Source organism: Lethenteron reissneri, chromosome 3, assembly GCF_015708825.2.
Source record: "Lethenteron reissneri isolate LAM-NWPU_2019-01 chromosome 3, ASM1570882v1, whole genome shotgun sequence".
Taxonomy (NCBI): Eukaryota; Metazoa; Chordata; class Hyperoartia; order Petromyzontiformes; family Petromyzontidae; genus Lethenteron; species Lethenteron reissneri.
This window is the reverse complement of record NC_083781.1, coordinates 14,495,216-14,514,781: the sequence shown is the minus strand read 5'-3', so window position 1 is coordinate 14,514,781 and position 19,566 is coordinate 14,495,216. Positions and strand designations below refer to the sequence as shown.

Genomic DNA, 19,566 nt, shown 5'->3' with positions numbered 1-19,566 from the left:
AGATGTGTAGCCCTTTGTCAATCCACTGCTGGTCGATGTCCTCCCCACACACACGCTGTGAGACGTGGGTTTTATTTGACCATACTTCAGGGGCACAGATGTACAGTACAATGCATTTCACTACATTTTATTTCGCTTCCCATAATGTAGCTGCTACTATTATGCATGGTGGTCACCTGTTCAGGTCCTATCCAAGCTCAAACGTGCTTAGCTTCTGAGATAGTGAGATTGGGCACATTTCAGGTGATTTTCCCACAGACTTAAAGCCGATGAAGACTATATACTCTTAGTTCTTTCGGTAAAGTCACGTAGGTAAAAAATGAAATTAATAAAAATAAAACAATTAAAATCACGACGTTTCGGAGTCAACACAAGTCTCCGTCATCAGGTGGCACCGTCACAGCCAGATTTGCTGCATCAAGTGAGGCAAGGATTCAAGATGTAAGCCCTTAAAAGCAAGTTGAGGGGGAGGAGAGGGGGGGGGAGCTCATCAGAATGTGGTAGCCAATGAATGGAACGATGAAAACTGCTATATTTTTCAGACAGCATTTATATTTTTACATTTTCTTCAGATATTTTTCAGCAGACTGGCCATGGAGAAAGTCAAGGCAGTAGTGTACTTACGGTCTATACAACTTCACTGGACACCCCAACAAATGACTGCTGTATAGGTGCTTTGGAGACCCGTTGTGCATGCACTGCCCTCAGTCATTTTATTAATTCATTTGCCATCAACTTTATTCTGTTGAGGAGCCTTTCAAGACCATCACCTTACCCTACATTGCTGGGGTCACAAAAAAGATCTCCAAAATCCTGATTAAACACAAGATCCAGGTCCGATTCAACACAGTACATAAAATCCGTGATCTGGTACCGTCTGTAAAAGATGTGGTTCCAGACATACAGTACCCTGGCGTCTACAAACTAAGTTGCCTCTGTGGTAGCAGTTACATTGGGGAAACCAAACGACATGTCTCGGACCGCATCCGCGAACATAAAGCTGACCTGAAATACGGTAGGACAAACACCTCAGCCGTGGCAGATCACTGTTACAACTCAGTGGGCTCACATGATATTGACTTCTCCAAGACAGAGGTTCTCTGCAAGCCATCTGGCTATCATGAGAGATTCGTTCATGAGGCGATCCACATATACAAACACAGAGACAATTTTAACCGAGAAGATGGATTCTGGCTTAGCAATCATTGGAAGGACGTAATAAACCATTTCGATACACATTAGGGTGTGTAGAATAATACATAGTATTATATTAAAATGTATAAGGTATAGGTTGGTTTACAGCAATACAGTATATAATTTAATGTTGGGTTTATCTATGGCAGTATATAGTACGGTATATGCTCGTGTGATGTAAGAGAATAAAGTTTAGATGGAAGCATATTATAGAATTTTTACGACGTAGAATTGTAATGTATTACTTGCTGTTAGTAACTCAGCTTATTGTAGAGTATAGTAAGTATACTGATGGTGCTATGCAGTTTATACTTTAGTTTTTTATGTAGTTTATACTTTAGTTTTCTACGTGGTTGTTGAGTAACTGCAGCTACATATCATTAACATTCCTTTCCTTTGTTACTGCTAATCCCTGCACCCCCCCTTGGTGCTGCTGATCTTGCATAATGCATGGGCATAATATGACTTTGAAACCCCCCCGCCCAACGCCTACGCATTTTCCATGAATATGCTAAATTCCTCTTCATATGCACATTATTTTTGTTAAGGCACTCTTCCACCCCCAACGCAGCTTATATATAAGCTCCTAGTTTGGTAGTGTCTCATTCTTCACCTGAAGACGGCTGCTTGCGTTGTAGCCGAAACGTCGTGAGAATTATTTTATTTTATTATGTTTTATTTTTATTATTTTATTACTTCCCTTCTACGTGACTTTACCGAAAGAACCAAGAAGATGAACTTTATTCATGTGAGGCTCCGGTACATATTGGCAGTTCCCCTGTAAAACTGTGAGCTGAGCCAAAGAGAAATGAGCCCTGTTGTTGTACTGCTCCAGGGCTCCACCGGCGTCACAGGTGATGAATGGATCCTCTAATACAATTCTAATTTGCCGTTACCTTTTGTCCATGTCCTGCAGTCTAGTCTGGTTACAATGACTGATGCCACATGTGTAATTGATGGCCTTTTCACTACCAACAAATGACGATGTCATTCACTTTAGCCTTTTACCCCCCTCCTCCACCTTTTCTCGCAGCACTATTTTTCCGGCGTATTTACACGTGCTTCGTCATCTTGGTTGCGGGTGTGCCTGTCCCACAGATTTCACGGTTCTGTCCTCCACGGAATGACTTTGGCAGGGTGACCGAGCCTAATTTATTTTCAGCCTTGGTGGCACAGACAGTGGCAGAGCAGGACTTAAATTCGCGTGAAAGAGCAATATGACAAGCTGCCCGTGTTTGCAGCTGCTGCAAATGTCCGTGAAATAAGGAAAAGAAAGCGGGAATCTCGGCTGATGCCGCTGGTGCTGCTGCACCTTGCCGTCGCTTCTTACTGTGTGCGAGGTCCCACAGCCGTGGCGCGGTGTTCACCCAACCTCAAGGCCCACACCTACAAGGTCCCTGCACCTGCAAAGGTCCTATCACCTGCCATTCATTCAGCGGCATCTGAATGTTGCTACATGGCGTGCCCCTGCTTCCTCCAGCACACATCCCCCTCTCATCACAGCGTCAGCTTGGAGAGTACATCTACCATGGATTTTTTTTGCCACATTATTCCAGACCTCCAAGTTGCTTACCCTATCCTGCTATGACATTCTCAATATTATGCGGATACACCGATATTCAAAGGCCAGAAGCCATTTTCTTTTTCAAGTCCAACTGTCAAATGAACACAAACTTTACCCAGAGGCGGAGCCAGGATTTTCAGGTTGGGGGGGGCAACCCCTCCAAAAATAAAAAATGAGTAAGTAAGGACTTGTCCCTTGCTCTTTATTTGACGCGTGTGCGGCGATAGCGCATGGCCTGGAAATATGACATGATTTGATAGTTCGTCACCGTCGCAGCAGTCTCTCTTTCTCGACATGGCGTCATTGAGGTAGTCGGAGCCCACTGCGGTGCGCAAACGCGTCTTGATGATTTTCAGGACGCTGAAGACGCGCTCGACCATGGCCATCGCCACCGACAACGTCAGTATCAGCCGCAGCAATCGGTATACAAGGTGGTAGCCGGCCATGGCCCAGCCGGTCTGCACCAGCATGACCGAAAGTTCGGGGAGCATGCCCACATTCTTCAATAGCTCGTCCTTCTCTATCTCTCTGCCGAAGTGGACCAGCTGCTGATCGAGAAGCATTAGGTCGACGTCTGGAAAGTCGATCATGTAGAACTTGCGGGCCAGCTCCACGAGCTTGTCGACATTTAACGAGGCAAACTGCTTGCGTGGAAAGATACATGCTGCTAGGCGGAGCATCTCCATCGACTCGGCGCTGAATCTGTTGGCGAACTCGGCCAGCATCTTGTCGATCGCTACGTACAACAGGTCGACACAGAAAACATGATCATTAGTGTTTATATGCCCATCGCGACGAGGCCGGCCAGGTCGAAGTTGGCGGTCATATCGAGCACCTCGATCTTGTGGGTCTCAGAACTGCTGCACCTTGTAGAGCAGGTCATCGTAGCCGATAACGCGCATCTCCGTCAGCGCTTTGACGACGCCATCGACCGACCGCAGTGCATTGACAATGTCCTGGTCCTTCGTTTGCAGCGCCTGCGACAAGTCATGCGTGATAAGCAGCATCTTCTCCATTAGGTGGAAGATGAAAGCAAACTTTAACGTGCACATGCCGTCGAGCAGGTGCGTCACCTCTACCCGCTGCTCCGACTTGCTGCCGTCCGTCTCCACATGCTGGATGACTTGCATTGTCGCGCCGAACATGTCGATCAAGCGACGCAGCGCGCGCCAGAACGACGACCAGCGGGTCTCGCCTGGGCGCACCAACGCCATCTCCTGGTTCAGACCACGGCTTGTCTCGACCAGCAGCTCGTTGATCATCTCCAGCACGATCTTCTTCTGCGTGTTGATGAGATTGTCGTTGCGCTTGCAGGAGCTCGTCACCACATTGATGTCATTGACCAATGCGAAGAACAGGCCGATGTCGGGGACGCCATCCTTGCAAGCAGCAAGCAGCACGAGTGGGAGCTTGTGCGCCCAGCAGTGCCCGTAATAGGCCAAATCGTTCAGCTGCTTGATCAGGGCTTGCAGGCCGTTGATCTCACGTGCCATCGTAGGCCTGCCCGCGGCAGTTGGCGATCGGGCGACCGCGATTGGTCTGCATGTCGACAATGGAATCGCGGAGTGTGGGGACGCACGTGTCGGTGACGTGCTTCAGGTCGACGAGACGCTCGCGCAGCATGCCAGTCTTGATCTCAACGAAGCGGTTAACGACGGCCAGTTGCTCCTTCTGGCTCGCATCGCGCGTCTCGTCCGCCATTATGCAGTAGAAGGCGTCAGCTTGTTCATCATCGAGGAGTTTTCGGACCATCTGGGCGTAGGCGTGGATGATGTCCTTCTGGATGTCGGGACTAGTCATGATGGCGTTCTGCGGGGCGTTTTCGAGCACGACGTGGGCCAGCTCGACGTCGCGTTTGCACAGGAACTGAAGCAGCTCGAGGAAGTTGCCGTGGTTGAGCGACTCGTCCGACTCATTGTGGCCCCGGCAGGTCAGCACCTTATTCATCAGGAATCGAATCGCATCGACTGACCCCTCCAACCGAGTCGATTGTCGGCGATCACCTGGGCCATCTGCTTCTCCAGGCCGTGCTTGCCCGTGATGATGTGCATCTCCGTGTTCATCATGTCTCTGGCCTTCTGTACCGCCTGGTTGTGGAGCGACTACACGCCGCCTTTATGTTGGAGAAGGCAGCAATTGCGGCCGCCCATCTTATTCCAGGCCGAGAACCCATCCGAGACGAACGCGTTTGAGCGATTGTGGGACAGGAAAGTGTGCTTGGGCAGGACACATCACTCAAGGGATGAAAGCGGATGGATAAGAGTGGTGATGGAATGACAGCTGGAGAAGGTGGAGCAGTGAGATGAGTATAGTTGCGGAAGTGAGATTGATTGTGGCATCGTAGGACTGAAAGATGGTGATGGCATGAGGCTACCTTCATCAAGTGGTGGAGAGGGAAAAGCTGATGATAATAATGATAAATCCACGTTGATAATCTTAAAAACAATGTCTTCCCTTTTCAGAATATTTGGAAGATATGTCTTGCCTACAGCAGTCACAAGTCATGTCTGCTAAATTACTATAAACACATCTCTTCGCGATGGCGAAGATTATATTATAGTTCAGGCATACAAGATTACCACCATAATAGCCAGCCAATGGCAAAACAAGTAATTGTGAAAAAATATAATTGTTGCCAATAAAACCACCTGTGCATGGACACTTCAGAAGTATTGCACATCTATGTGCTGGTCTTATCAATGCTGATACAGATTAATTGAAAAAAAGTATTCAACATTTTCAATAAACTCACATTTCGAAAGCTCCTGGGAGCAATGTTAAAATATTCGTTGAATCTTTTGAATTCCGTCCCATATAAATGTTGCATTTTTTGCGGGTGGCTTGCTTCCTTTGGTAAATAGCCCCACGGGCTGCTGGGAAATGCACTTTGCCCGTTGATGTTATTTTCAGATGGTTTCAAGTTGACCCACAGCTGCACTAAAAGGCAGAGTCAAGCGCAGACATTAAGCTACTGAACTTAAAAATACATGGGCACGACATCAAAATACATACTTCGCGCCACCAATTGGAGTTAAGGAGAGTGTGAAAAACCGTCACAGTAGAAGTGTTTTAAGGTCACACAAAATTAAGACATTTGGATCTCTCATCCTTATAGGAAATAGTTCTGCAAAGCGAATGTAAATTTGTATACACAAAAAAATCATAGCATCAGCCATAGTTATGATGCGTGCTTAAAAATCATAGAATATTATTCAATAAGTACGAGTCTTTTTGTAGGTGTATATGTTCCCGGTCTATTTTTGTTTTTCCACACTGTATCACTTAACTTTGAGCCAACAAACATTACCGTTTGCGAATTTGTAGAAATGTGTTATATAGCCACACAAAAAATATACATTAACTCTCCTGATGGGTCTTTCGGTTGTACCTCGTGGTGTCAGGTACAATGCCACGCCTCTCGCTGCACGTGCTAGTAGCTTCAGGAACTGGGCAGCATAATCATGAAAATCTACACCGCAGCAGTATTAATGCTGAACTTCTTTCACACCGTATGTAGCCAATCATGCTAATCGGAGATGCGCGGGAAGGAGAAACTAAAAGAGAAATGGGTTCCAAAGACATTACTTTTCAAGCTAGATTAAAGCAGATAGCTCCAGTGGCTTCCTAATATTGGAAGAGCGTTCTAAGATGGCCGCAGAAACGCATCTGAAAGCGCGCGATGCAATCACCACCGTCTTTGTAAGTTGGCTAGCCAAATGCTGCTGCTGCGAGGATGACTGGAGGTCGCGGAATTTGTTATGCTCGTTAACGAGATCTGCAAGGTATTGTGGTTACTACTATGAGACATCTCCTTTACCAGTGGCAAAATATAGTAATAGGTTTTTACCCTTTCAACCTGGTACAAAAACTGATACCTTTATACAAGGGATCATGTTTGCAATAACCACAACACAAGCAGTCAAAATGCAAACAAAAAGAAACAACTCTGATAATGAGTTGTTTCTTTTGCAAACAAAATGAAACAACTGATAATGAGTTGTTTCTTTTTGTTTGCATTTTGACTGCTTGTGTTGTGGTTATTGCAAACATGATCCCTTGTATAAAGGTATCAGTTTTTGTACCAGTTGAAAGGGTAAAAACCTATTACTGTATCGTGGTTAATTTGTGCCAAACACTTTGTGTTTAATGAGTGCGACTTTATAATGCGGTGTTTTTCACTAATTTTCAGAGGGAGGCCGCCACACATTTGAAACCATTGGGTTTGACAGCACGGCGATGAGGTGTTTTGACATTTGTGTATTGTCGGGGCCGCACGTCCGGTATCACACTAAAGGCCACCAGTGGCCTGCGGGCTTTGCAATGAAGAATACTTATGTATTTGTTCGGCATGCCTTCTAAATTACTCTGCACTTCTGCCAATGTAAAAATATATATTAGCATAAGCGCAAAGGATTTTGCATTTCACTGAATTTTGGGAACGGGTTCAGAGAGGGCACGCACAGCATTCCTCTTGACTTTAATGAACACGATTTGGGCGAAAGCTTTTCAGTTGGCTGCATTTAGGCAGAGAGCATTATTTGAGCCCAGCAAATGGAATATATTTGGATAGGAGGCACAACAAATACAATGCAAAACGATTTAGATTCATGTCACGTCCAAATGCAACCGCATCTCAAAAAGCTGTGCAGAGCAGTGGGGACATGAGCCTTCTGCGGAAAGGAAGCAAATTCACTAATGTATTTATAAACATAAAAACACAGTCAAGTCCTAGGAAGAGATGAAGGTCTCGACTCGAAATTGAACAGGGGTGACGAGTTAAACGCACAGATGGCTGATGGGTCAAGGGACTGCGAAACTCATAGAGTAAATGATTCAAGAAGGTATTGTTTTCTTGTATCTGACTGCACAAGAAAAACCGCTGTATGCCAAGCAGCTATTTGCACAACATGACTAACAGTGACATTTTTTTATGTCTTTCAGGAGGAGGAGAAGCCAGAAGTAATCATCCAAAAACAATGACCTTATGCCATTCCTCTATTCCTCGACTACATCACAGTAAACACATATTTAAATTTTAGACTTCATCGCGCAAAACATCAGCAAACAAAAAACAAACGATGCTGATAATGAACTTGGCGAAGACTGCCATGCGTAAATAAAAGACGTGGAGAAATACAGCAGACAACTACCAAGGAATCGGTCGGTAGTTCTCCTGAAAACAAACGGAGGGGGGACAGCGTCTTTCGCAATACAGCCTCGGCCTCACTCACTCTCCTCACTAGCCCACGCCACCTGCCTGCTGACGCGATGCTGCCCATGGACCACAGCCCCACGACTGGCGTGGTGACGGTCATTGTCATCTTGATAGCCATCGCGGCTCTCGGCGCGCTCATCTGCGGCTGCTGGTGCTACCTGCGCCTGCAGCGAGCATCGTGTCCCTCCGAGGACCAGGAGAGCATGGTGGTGGAGCCGGGCCGGTACGAGGGAGGCCTCAACGCCGGCGGTGGTGGTGTTGGGGGAGGACTGGGCAAAGGCAGCAGCCGTGAGCCTTTCCTCATGGTGCAAATGCCGGCCAAGGGGCCGTGTCCGGAGCGCCAGGCCATCCTCATCTCCGACCAGACAGGTGGTGGCGGCTAGACAACATCGTTTTACGACGGTGGCCCAAAACAACCATTACAACTACCGCTTTGGAAACGTGGGACGCCTAAAGTAAAAAACCACCAAACCAACCGCTTATTATAAAGTAGCATATCCAGTCCCCACCGTGCTATCGTACACACTGTAGAATCTCTTTGCAGAATTAAAAAACCCGTAATGCTTCAACAACCACATTCAAATGACAGGAGAGGAAACTTGAAGTGCATCTATATTTAAATCGGAATCTACAAGACATCTTACTGATCAGAGCTCAATAGACAATAATGATCAGAATGACCAAGATAAATTCATGAACAGAATTCAACTGGACCTCATGTTATTCCTACCCAATTTACGAAATTTAAATTGTAAAATTGTAACATTTCTCCGATTGCCGTCAACAAGTAGTGAACAATTGAAAATGCATTTGACTGTACGATATTGCCACTTCCGTGCGGTGGTGAGGAGCTGCTGCTGGAATCATATTTTGGGTGGCTCAACGTTGTTGGTTTCTCTCATGCCCACACAGGTGGGGTGGGGGGGGCCTATCACGTGTGAAAACATTATGATTGCGCAGTGTATTTGCTGCTTCAGTATTGAGGTTCGCTTCGGCAAACGCTCCGAAATGACTCTTGTCGAAAACAACAATGGGGGTTGTCTCCACATCACACCGTGGAATGCAACACCGTGGATCGCTGGCGCTCGAAGAAAGCCGCTTCACTTTTATTGTATTACTTAGCTTGCGAGGATGAGATGAGCCCTGCTGTCTCGCTCTACATTCATTGCCTCCCTCAAGCCCAAGGGACTGCTCCTTAAAAATAAATGGCTCACTTTGTGGCGCGGTAAGGCTGATTAGAAAACCGTGGCTCGAGATGTCACCTTTCTGAGATCAACACTTGACGTGGTATATTTATTACTCTCCAGCTTCCCAAATTTCATGACGATGCAAGACTACAAAATTAACTGGATCCTTGATTATAAAAAAAAGTAACGTGGATCAATATTCGAAGACTGTTCACCGTTCAAGTAGCACACTTTCCAGGGCAATTAAAAGAAAATAACACCTGCACCTGCTGGATGGAAGACTGGAACCCGCCATTGGAAGGTTTACTGTGGTACATGCTGTTGCACGTAACTTCTACTAGAAGTGAAACGCAACATTCAAGGGACCAATTTGGCAGTGGTCTACAAGAGCAGATCAGATTGAAACTCACAACTTGTTCAGTGAAACCGCCTCATACCAGGAAAATTCACAAGTGGGCAATGACTGTGCTGGAACATTTCTTCGCGGTGGTGAGATGTTAACTCCCTCGCTGGTATGCAGGGGATTGTGGGTTCGATCCCCACCCCGTCGCCTGTATATTTGGAGTTTGCGTGTTCTCCCCGTGGTTGCATAGAATTTTCTCTGGGTCCTCCGGTTTTTCCCTCCACATTTAGAAACATGCATTTGGGGTATTTGGCTGCTATATATTCCCATGTGATAAGCCACTCTCTTGAGCTATCATTTGTGACCAGGTCTGAAAAAGAGCTATTTAGCTCGGTAGGTCTTCCCTGGTAAAATAAAGAGAGAAAATTTGTTTTGGTCTGGGCAGGGGCCCAGTGTCCCAGTGTCCAAGACGTTACCCTCTGTGTGTTTCTGTATAATGCAGCATTGACGGAGGTGGAAAGAGTATTTTTTCAATGCGTGTCCTTGTACTCGAATACATTATTGAGACGGCTCCAGTTATGGCCGAATTGTGTTCCGACTGAGGCCAGCGATGATTGCTTGTTGACTCCACTGTGGAGACAGACGTATGATCTATAGCTGATGACCAAGGGGGATGTCACAGCGCCGAGACAAGGCCCAAGTTTTCAATATTTATCACCCAGCTCTGGTATGGAGTTTTATGGCAACACAAGTAATGCATTTAAAAATGGAATCTATCTACTGCACACGGGCTGCCAGAGCCATGATTGGTAATTGATAATTGCAAGTAATTGCCTTCCTCAAAAAGTATGAAGAAATCTATTTTCATCTCTCGTGAGGAGAACTTGGATTGTAGGATATATAAAAAAGAGTGGATTCATTTGATAATTGGAATCGAGTGCGGTATTGCAATGTAACAATGTCTTCTGTCTGTTACAAGTTTATTTGGCAGTTATTTAAAATATATATAGTGGGGGAGATACGTTTAAGCAATGAGAAAGTTTTAATTAGAATTCTTAAATGCCTGCGTTAATAATTATAGCACTTAGACACAGCGTCCCTTGTGAGAGGCCTGGGTAAGGAGCCAACTGAAAAATGAAACCAGGTGGTTGACTGGATATTGACCAATAGTGAAACTGTTCTTAGTCTACAGACCCAAAAAATTTCACAAATAGACAACAAAACATAGGACAAAGATCTTCCCCCGTCCGCCTTTTCAGGCTGTTGTGACTAGTGCTGTTCACGAGCAACTATGAAGGCAAACAGACACACACACATTCAAACATTTACATTGCTAAGTTGTATGTCGGATATAAGTTAAGTGCTTTTGGTTTGTAATTAGCAAGGCCAGAATGGGCCATTATGGGAGTGCATAAGTGTAAAAAATACATTTGTTTAAAGTGCAGTGACATGCGGCATATTGTTTGCTTATTTATTTAGTTACGTATATTCTCCACAACAACGCCTATTAGTAGTGTGGCATGTACAGTATTATATAATTGTGTCGAACAAGGACCCATATGTTATAATCTGACAGTTCACCAGCAGCGTTTCAAGCAAAACCGGTCCAGAGTTTTGCTTGTATTGAATCAATGCTGCTGAAATTATGCACTCCCACAGGTCGTTGTGGTTGATGGCAAGTGTAAAAAAAAAGATTTCATTTTGTACGTGGAAGGACAGCTATATATGAAGGAGATGCACTATATTGTGTGCATATTTACTCTGTCGTCTCCCAGGTGTTGTTTACACACTGCACTAGGCACTCATTTAAACCCAAATTGACCCTTTCAAGGCCTTGAATAGGTTGGAATTGAATCCGGACCTCTGGTATTGCAATGCAGCACAGTGTGTGCAATACTACGTGCCCACTCCATACCACAAAGACAAAGATCGACGTGAATGCACACGTGTGGTGTGAAGGCCGAGGGAAGGAGTATATGTGGGTGGAGAGAGGAAGGGGATGTTTTCTGCTGCGAGTTTGACTGCCATGCCGCACAAAAGCGTGTTGGTGTCCTATCATCGTTCTGCCGCGCTTCAGGTCTCCCCTCTTGTCGATTCGTCCATGCGATGGGAGAATTCATATTTGATGCATAATTGCTCGGCGCACGCCATCTGCCACAAATTATGGGATTCAGGAAAACAAACAACAATGGCTGCCGTTATGTGAGAAAAGGACCGGGCCAACAGACTTCACCTGCAGCTGCAAACGTGGGTCTGAATAAGTACGAAATTAATACCACAAATCGTTTTAGGATTCTGAAATACCTACATGGAACTTAAATGGAGTAGGATCGTAATAAAGGATAGTATCCACAGTGATCGTGTAGTTTTGTTCGGGTAACCAAGCTTAAAATTATGCTATTTGCACATTGTTAGTTACTTTCCATGAGTCCTGGAAATATCTATGACCAAATCACCGAGAATATGTCTAATATTGTAAGGCACATTTAGCTAGGTCACCGACCCTTTGGTGATCCTAGGGCTTGCCAGGTGTTTGTTGTTTAGAGGCGGCAAGGTGGCCAGGAGATGGCAGTGCTGAGTGTCACCCCCTCGTTTGCGTTGTGGTGCGTGTCTCTGGGGCACTCCAGTTTCTCCTCACATGGTCAAACATCCCAATTTTCAGGACTCTGCTGGAAAAGTACTGAGACTTGCTGAGGCCGTCATTGGTAAATATTTAGTTTTCTTATTACAACATTCTCATTTACGATCCTTTATTTTTATAATGTGATGCACAACAAGGGTGGGGAAGGCCAGTTTATCTGCAATAATCTAGTTCTCAGCTAAGTGCAAGAGGGCATTTCAAATTATTTCCAGTATAACCTCAGGTCAAGAAATCTGTCACCAAGACAGAAGCACAATACAAGAACAAGTCTTACAACAGGTCAGAGATCCATTTAAAGTCCATGATATTGACATTAATTGTATATGTTCTTGAAAATACAGCAGTAACGTATTATATTGGGTCCCTGTTCCACACTATTGCCATTTATAGTATGTTGAAACAATCCACTGTCGTAGTAATAAAACACCCAGGAAAACAACAAGATACCTTAATGGCCTAGCTCTAAGATCGTTTGTTAGAAAATTACACCAATATATGATGCTGAAATTATGCACAGATAAATCAGAAATTCACGTATGCATGTTGAACTTCTTCCGCATCGTATGTAGCCAACCACCCGCGAGGTAGACGCTGCAACACACATTGCTGCTCCCGTCTCGAGTGGCCCACCAACCCTGCCTCTAAGTTAGCGGGCTACAGCTGCCAATTGTAGAACACACCTTGAGTAGGGCATTTAAACCAATATGTCGGGGAGGTGGGGGGGGAATAACTAAAGATATTTTATTAGAAATATTAAGTCTTCATCAGCACAATATATTTAGTAAAACTATAATTGTTTATGAAGCCAACAGTGTTTTTGCTCTGAGTTGACAATGAATCGGCAACTTCAAGTGACTAAATACTGTTGTGAGAGGTTAGATATTATCACCAGAACTCATTGAAAGCTCGCTTACCCGACCTGGTTTTTCTATGTGGAGACAAATACGGCAAGGAGGAATATTTATATTCTTGGGTATTTTCGTTAAAGCCACGTGGCTTTACCGAAATACCCAAGAATATAAATTCCTGCAGCCACGAAAGCTTTAAATCAAGATTTGTGGAGGAATATTGTCTGCTTATTTATGTTGTTGAATTCAAATATTAATTTGCTAACGACTGAATTATCAGAAATGAAAATCGCATCCCAAGGGTCTTCAGCCTGGCAGGGCAATTGCTCAATAACTTTTCCAAACGCAATTGGAAATGTCAGATCTCGCGAGTTATTCAAGTTTTGTTCTGAACCAGAGTCTACAGCAACAAACACCACCGATATATATTAACAAGGACAAAAGGAATGCATTCCACACTCGCCATCATGACCACAAACGTCTTCACATGGCACGTGTTCGACTTGTTACAAACACTAAAAAGGTAGTTAAAAGTCAGTCTTCAAATTAAGCAGTGCCTCGCATGAGACATGGCAGTGTGCACATTTTGTGCATTGCCACATGCGAGTTATAACATAAAAACTACGTCCAGAAATTCTAACAAATCGGCTCATTAAAAGTTGAGGCCCTTTTTGCAGATATGGCAACATTGTAAGTAGAAACAAAGAGTTCAGGTTTCTCTCTGCAGTCAAAGACGTTAAAAATGCGTTATTTTACAATCAAGCATAAAAGCATTTTAATTTGAAGCTTAAGAGATGATTATATTGCACTTCTGCGGGACCAGAACACTACAGATACTGCAGACGTTTCTGCGATGACTCACAACGCAAACATTGGCATTGCATGTTTGCCCCCATTCTGAGTCCTGCTTGATCAAGAATACGAATTGAACTTATCAATTCCAATACTGTTGAGTCAAGTCCGTTGGACTCAATAAGGTCACTTTGAAGCAAATCCATCAATCAGATAACAGATATTCAAGCTTTAACTGCGTATTCTTCATGGATATAATCCATTGGATGGACCTTGCACTTGGATGATTTAAACATAGGTTGGGGGTAGCCCTTCCCACAATGCTCCATTCTCAATTGAACGTTGGGCAGAGCTCAACTGCATTACGGCACCAGGCATTTCTCATTCCCATGGTGGGGTTGGGTCCATCCATTTTACAAGTACATTGCTATTTCCCAAGCCGTGCTACCTCTTTCCATATGATTGGGCAAGTCATCTCACAGCTAAAAATCTACCAAAGTGATACAATTCACGCATTTCAAGTTTTCAATTGATAATTTACAAAACTCAAACGTTGCAACCGCCAGTCGCTTCACTCCGCATCTATTCAAGCCACGTTCATAGCATTGTTTCCCAGTGTTTATAATACACCAATGCTTACATTGGTGCCGTGAAAATACGAACGGCATGTTTTATAAAACAATGCGATGGAATAAATACAACAGTATGCATTAGAAATGGCTTCAATAGAGCGCCGTGAACGCGATTGGATTTGCTGTGAGCGTTATGAATGCGAAGGTCGGTGCGCTGCACCACGAACGTTCGTTTAGCGGCCGTTCAGGTGACAGCAGCAATGGTGCTTTTAAAGAAATGTCAACACGCAGCAGGCGGATGGCGGATGGCTCAGATGATGTATCTTTTAACTCCGTTCACAGCACAGGACTGATGTGATATTAGCACGTTGTCATGGAGAATTTTTTTTGCGAAAGGCGAGGAGTTGATCTGCGGCGTTGATGCTGCGCTCACGTCGAGGTTGGCGAGCGAGTGAAGTCGCCTCGCGGCGGAGACCTGGAACGCCGCCGCCAGTGACGCTTCTGTGTGGTCCACGGTGTGAGATTGGCGACCGCACTGTGGGCTATTCTTAATCGTGCATTGGTGCTGTGCATTGTTTTGACGCGGCTCAATACGGATTGTGTGCAGGGTACTTAGTAATGTGGGTACACACACTCAAAATACATGTAGAATATGTATACATGTGCACACACACAAATAAGTGAATTACTGTACAGATAGCTGGCCTTGAAAAAAAACTGTTTTGAAATCCGATTTTGTATTTAAAGATTACTTGCCCAAATGCGAGGGTCAAAAAATTGCCTTCGGCAGGAGCGTTTAACCTAAAATGGTATCAAATTGTGAGAGGAATTGCGTTCGGTGGTGAAAACCCTGCAATATTTACAAATGCACATTTTAAATAGCGACGCATAAAGTTTGAAGCTACCGAATTGTCGCTAATGAATATAAGTAACGATGACAAGGCATTTGTGCATCGATTTAAAAGCGTAATTGCGCGTTGTATATGGATCCTTATTTAACGCAGCGAGCAAAGCTTTGGTTCTCATCGGCATAGCGGTCGATGGAGGCGACGTAGAGACGAGCGACGAATGTGTGACGAGGTGTGACGAGGTGTGACGAGGTGTGACGAGGTGTGCACTTGTCATCAAGGACACGTCGTGCTCCTTGAATCATTCCATTGGTCGATTTATGTTGGGCAGTATTCTCCAACGCTAGATGGAAGCACCTTATGACTACCTACGCATATTGTAGACATGCTTTGTACATTTGTAGCAAAACACGTTGTGTCATTTCCTTTAGACAAATGGCACCAGAGCTTACCAACTTAAACGTTAACGTAAAACGTTTTAGAAAACGCAGAAAATAATAACAATTTGTAATTAGAATATTAAATGTAAGATCACTAATCCAGAAGCAATATGCTGGTATAACTGCATATGAGTTCATTTAAATATTCAAGTGTACTATTATTGTATGTATTTAGAAATACCTAATAATGTACACGGTAGCTTCGATTTCTTCGCGTCGGTAGTGTTAGCAAAATAGTTACGCCGAGACAGAACACTATGCTGTGAAAAATTTGCACAATATGATAAATGTGACTTTTCGTTTGATGTTCGCCTTTGGTGGTCTAGAGTAGACTAAGAGGCAAGTGCCGCTGCTACGCTCGTGTGGGATGAGACGCTTTGGGATGAGACGCTTTGGGATGAGACGCTCTCTTGGGATGAAAATGAGGCGGGGGGAGGAGGCACTTTAGAGTCTGCGCTCGCCAGGGCCTTTATGCAGCACATGACAGGACAAAACATACAACAACCCAGAAATTAACCATTTGGAACAAAACTCGCATCTTTGGTTTAAACGTGCGCAAACGTGAGCCATTCAAACGCAACACTTTCTGTAAATGGTGAGAAAGGCTAGCACAAAAATAAATTGTGCGCGAGGCTGGAAAACGAACAGGCTGAACATCAACACAAAGGTGTTGCTGCTCGCAAACAGCAGGAAGAAGGTTCGACTGCCATCACGAGGCTTGGACAAGGCTGAGAGCAGCATTGTGCATGCAATGTGGCAGGTCACGTGACATGCACACAAGGTGTGATAGGAATTGTGCTTGCCTGTTGTTGAGAGCAGCACACGTTTGAGCTTTTAAATGTAAAATGTGAAAGGAAGTGGCAGTATTTTTGCGAAATTCCAAAAATGCATGGCCCTTTTATTTGCTTTGAGCACCAATCTTACTACTTTTAGCTAAAGCATTGCAATAAATGTGACTATTATTTCGACATTGTACATGTTTTACTTGCAGCTATTGTACATTTTCTGAATTGATATGAAATCGTAATTTATACAATATAGATTCCCCTTAAACATTGTTACATTATAACGCCTTATTCAATATTGTAAATACATAATAAAACATGCCAAATTTATAATATTAATCAGTTAATAAATTCCAGTGGAATTATCAGATACTACAGTACATTTTTTGACATCCTACAATGTGTTTTTCTAAAACATGCACGTGAAAAAAACCTCCAAACAAACAAGAAAAGACATGTTAAATTTCGGACACTATTTTAATTCATGTTTGAACAATACTGCTATTTAAAAAAAAATCACCTACACGAGCTCGTTAAGTTAAATCCCACGGCATGTGTTTTAGTACAGCACTATTCTATAATAAACAAACAGCAAGACCTCATTCACAACACCTACCACCCCAGCCTCTTTTTCTGGAAAGGTTAAAGGTTATGCACGATTTTGCCACCGAGCAGAGCGACGCACTTCGTTTCCCTTGCACTCCTGAAAGCGCCACAGCAGGCACCGCTGTTTGGTGTAGATGACGGAGGCAACATTTTCTATCAGCGCCAGATATTCTCCCCAAATACCTCTCTTCCACTGTACCAAGCGAGCCGCACCAGGGTCACATGGAACCAAGCCCGGCGTGGGCTAGGAGGCGCCAGATTGTTTTTCCATTGCAGAATCCATGCTGTGTCTCACTGACGTCGCACGCAAGATTAAAGAATCGAGACGTATACAGATGGTGCCGTATTTGATTGTACTGACAAGTCACATGCGTTAAAGGTTCGTTAGCTCCAACCGTGGCCCTCCTTGGACCCGAGCCAGATTCAGATGACTTTTGATGCAAGCACAGCACCGTTTGATTCCAACAGTGCAATAACCTAAACTACGAGGGCAACCACGCTGGCTCGGCTCAAATGTGCCAGTGGAAAAGGGGTATAACGGTGTTCCACGATCTTTAAGAGCATTACATCTGTATTTATTCGTGGTACAACTCAGTGTCACATGCACACATGTATCTGTGTGTACACACACACATTACACACATCCTATTCACGCACAGTTCAAAAGTGGCGCAATTAAAGCATTTTAAGAGCAAGATACTAACAATTGTCACGTCAAAACCTAACATTGCGCTTAACTTTAGCGCCACATTATTGCCAGCAAACAAAATATATGCCAAATCAAAAGTTAAATCAGTGTCCCCATACGCATTTCGTGCAGTGCTCCGCTCTAATAGTATTCGAGAACCAACAATGGAAATCCCATATTGCAATGACAGATAACAGTTTCTCCACAGTACCGACTTCGCATGAAGTGGTGGAACTTGACCGTGCAATGCTCATTTTATGAGCTCTGCATGATGATGATGATGGGGCCGACTTGGCACCGACTGAGACTCGACCTTACGACCTCTTGATTGGGAGCTCTGCTGTTCTAGCCAAGTGAGCAAAATACACCCGTTTATATTTGTGCACGAATCATGTTGCGAGTGCAGCAACGTCAGAGCTTGCACTATTGTATATCCTGGGCATACTTTTTAATATCTTGCACTCAAAATGTATGATTGCTGCTCTAAAATATTGTAATGTATATATGCCTGCATATAAGCATCGTGTCAAGTACAAGACTGTCTCTATTAGCACTGGCTAATGAAAATGCCAATCGTTATTACCTCCGTCAGCTTGGTATTGTGTATTAAGTTTTTTTTTTTATCAAATAACCAATGTCACGATCACGAAGGAACTCATTTCACTGTTAAGAATCTTCCTGCCGCCCGGATTAAATAAAAGATCATAAGGTTCAACCAAATACAACTCTTGTGTCGTAATGATCAAACATGTGGCAGATGATTGCAGTAGCACAGCTTTTAGAGTTTGTGCAGGGAGTGCAAATGAACCGGGGCCCGACCACAGGCCAGATGGGCCCAGCATCCAGGTTGTGAAGACGATGGCAAGGCCATTGACGGTACGTCGCTGGATGGTTGCTCATCTCAATATTCTGCAGGTACTCTTTGGGTCTTTCGGTAAAGTCACGTAGGTAGATCACTGTGATCACTGTGATCTAGATCACAGCGATCTATTATACCTACGTGACTTTACCGAAAGACCCAAAGAGTATGTATTCCTGCAGTCACGAAAGCTTCAAGATTCTGTAGATACTTTACCACTGTTGCTATTGCCCACAGTGTGGCCAATGCGATGGACAGCCGAAAAAGACCGAAAAAATTTGTATAAGCTAAAAATGCGCTAAAAGCTACTGTTTAGCATTGTCGTATTCTAGAATGACCATTATCCACTGCCAAAAACATTTAAAAGCCAGTGTATTTAATCAAGTTGTTGATCTACTGTTTTTGGCCTGCACTTGGTCACTATAGATAGTTGTGTCCATTGGTGCTCCTAAGCTACTGGTGGACATTCCTCGTTATTATGGTAGGGACCAGTCTGTAGAATAGAGTGAGGTTAAGTTAAGTACAACGGTTTGTGCAGTCGCTGGAAATAAATTTCAAATGTCCTTTCTGGTTTTACACGAATTTCCTATCATTCTACGAGGATGTTACAATTCCAGCGGCCAATGCCGATATTAATCTTGGAAGCTATATTATAATATGGACTGCCATACTTGAAATCCTAATTCATTACGCTGTGGGAAATTGAATTGAATTCCTGGTAGCATGGAAATTACAAATGAAATGCAATGGCACATTTCTCAGTCTTTTTGCTGCTAATCAATTTGGCCACCTTTACTGGCACACCATGCCAATGGTGTGATGGGGAGCAGGGGCAGGTGTCGACATGCCCGAGCAGATACAGTACAATATCGCGGACTGTAGAGTTCGCACAGACGAGCCCCGGCAACGCACTTGCACAGCACTCCGTGTTCTCGAACACTGTCCCCAGGCCTTACAGAGGCCAGCTCTCAGGTTGTCCTTGTC

The 19,566-nt window shown here is 44.2% G+C and overlaps 1 protein-coding gene across 1 annotated transcript in view; it reads left to right on the top strand.

Moving 5' to 3' along the window:
- LOC133347283 (stannin-like) overlaps nucleotides 1-18,448 on the top strand; it is a 41,742-nt gene extending 23,294 nt beyond the window's left edge. The window contains exon 2 of the mRNA XM_061559416.1: nucleotides 7,700-18,448. Within this exon, the coding sequence (XP_061415400.1) occupies nucleotides 8,027-8,356 (330 nt within the window). The 5' untranslated portion in view covers nucleotides 7,700-8,026 and the 3' untranslated portion in view covers nucleotides 8,357-18,448. The remainder of the gene's footprint in view (nucleotides 1-7,699) is intronic.
- Nucleotides 18,449-19,566: the final 1,118 nt, after the last annotated feature.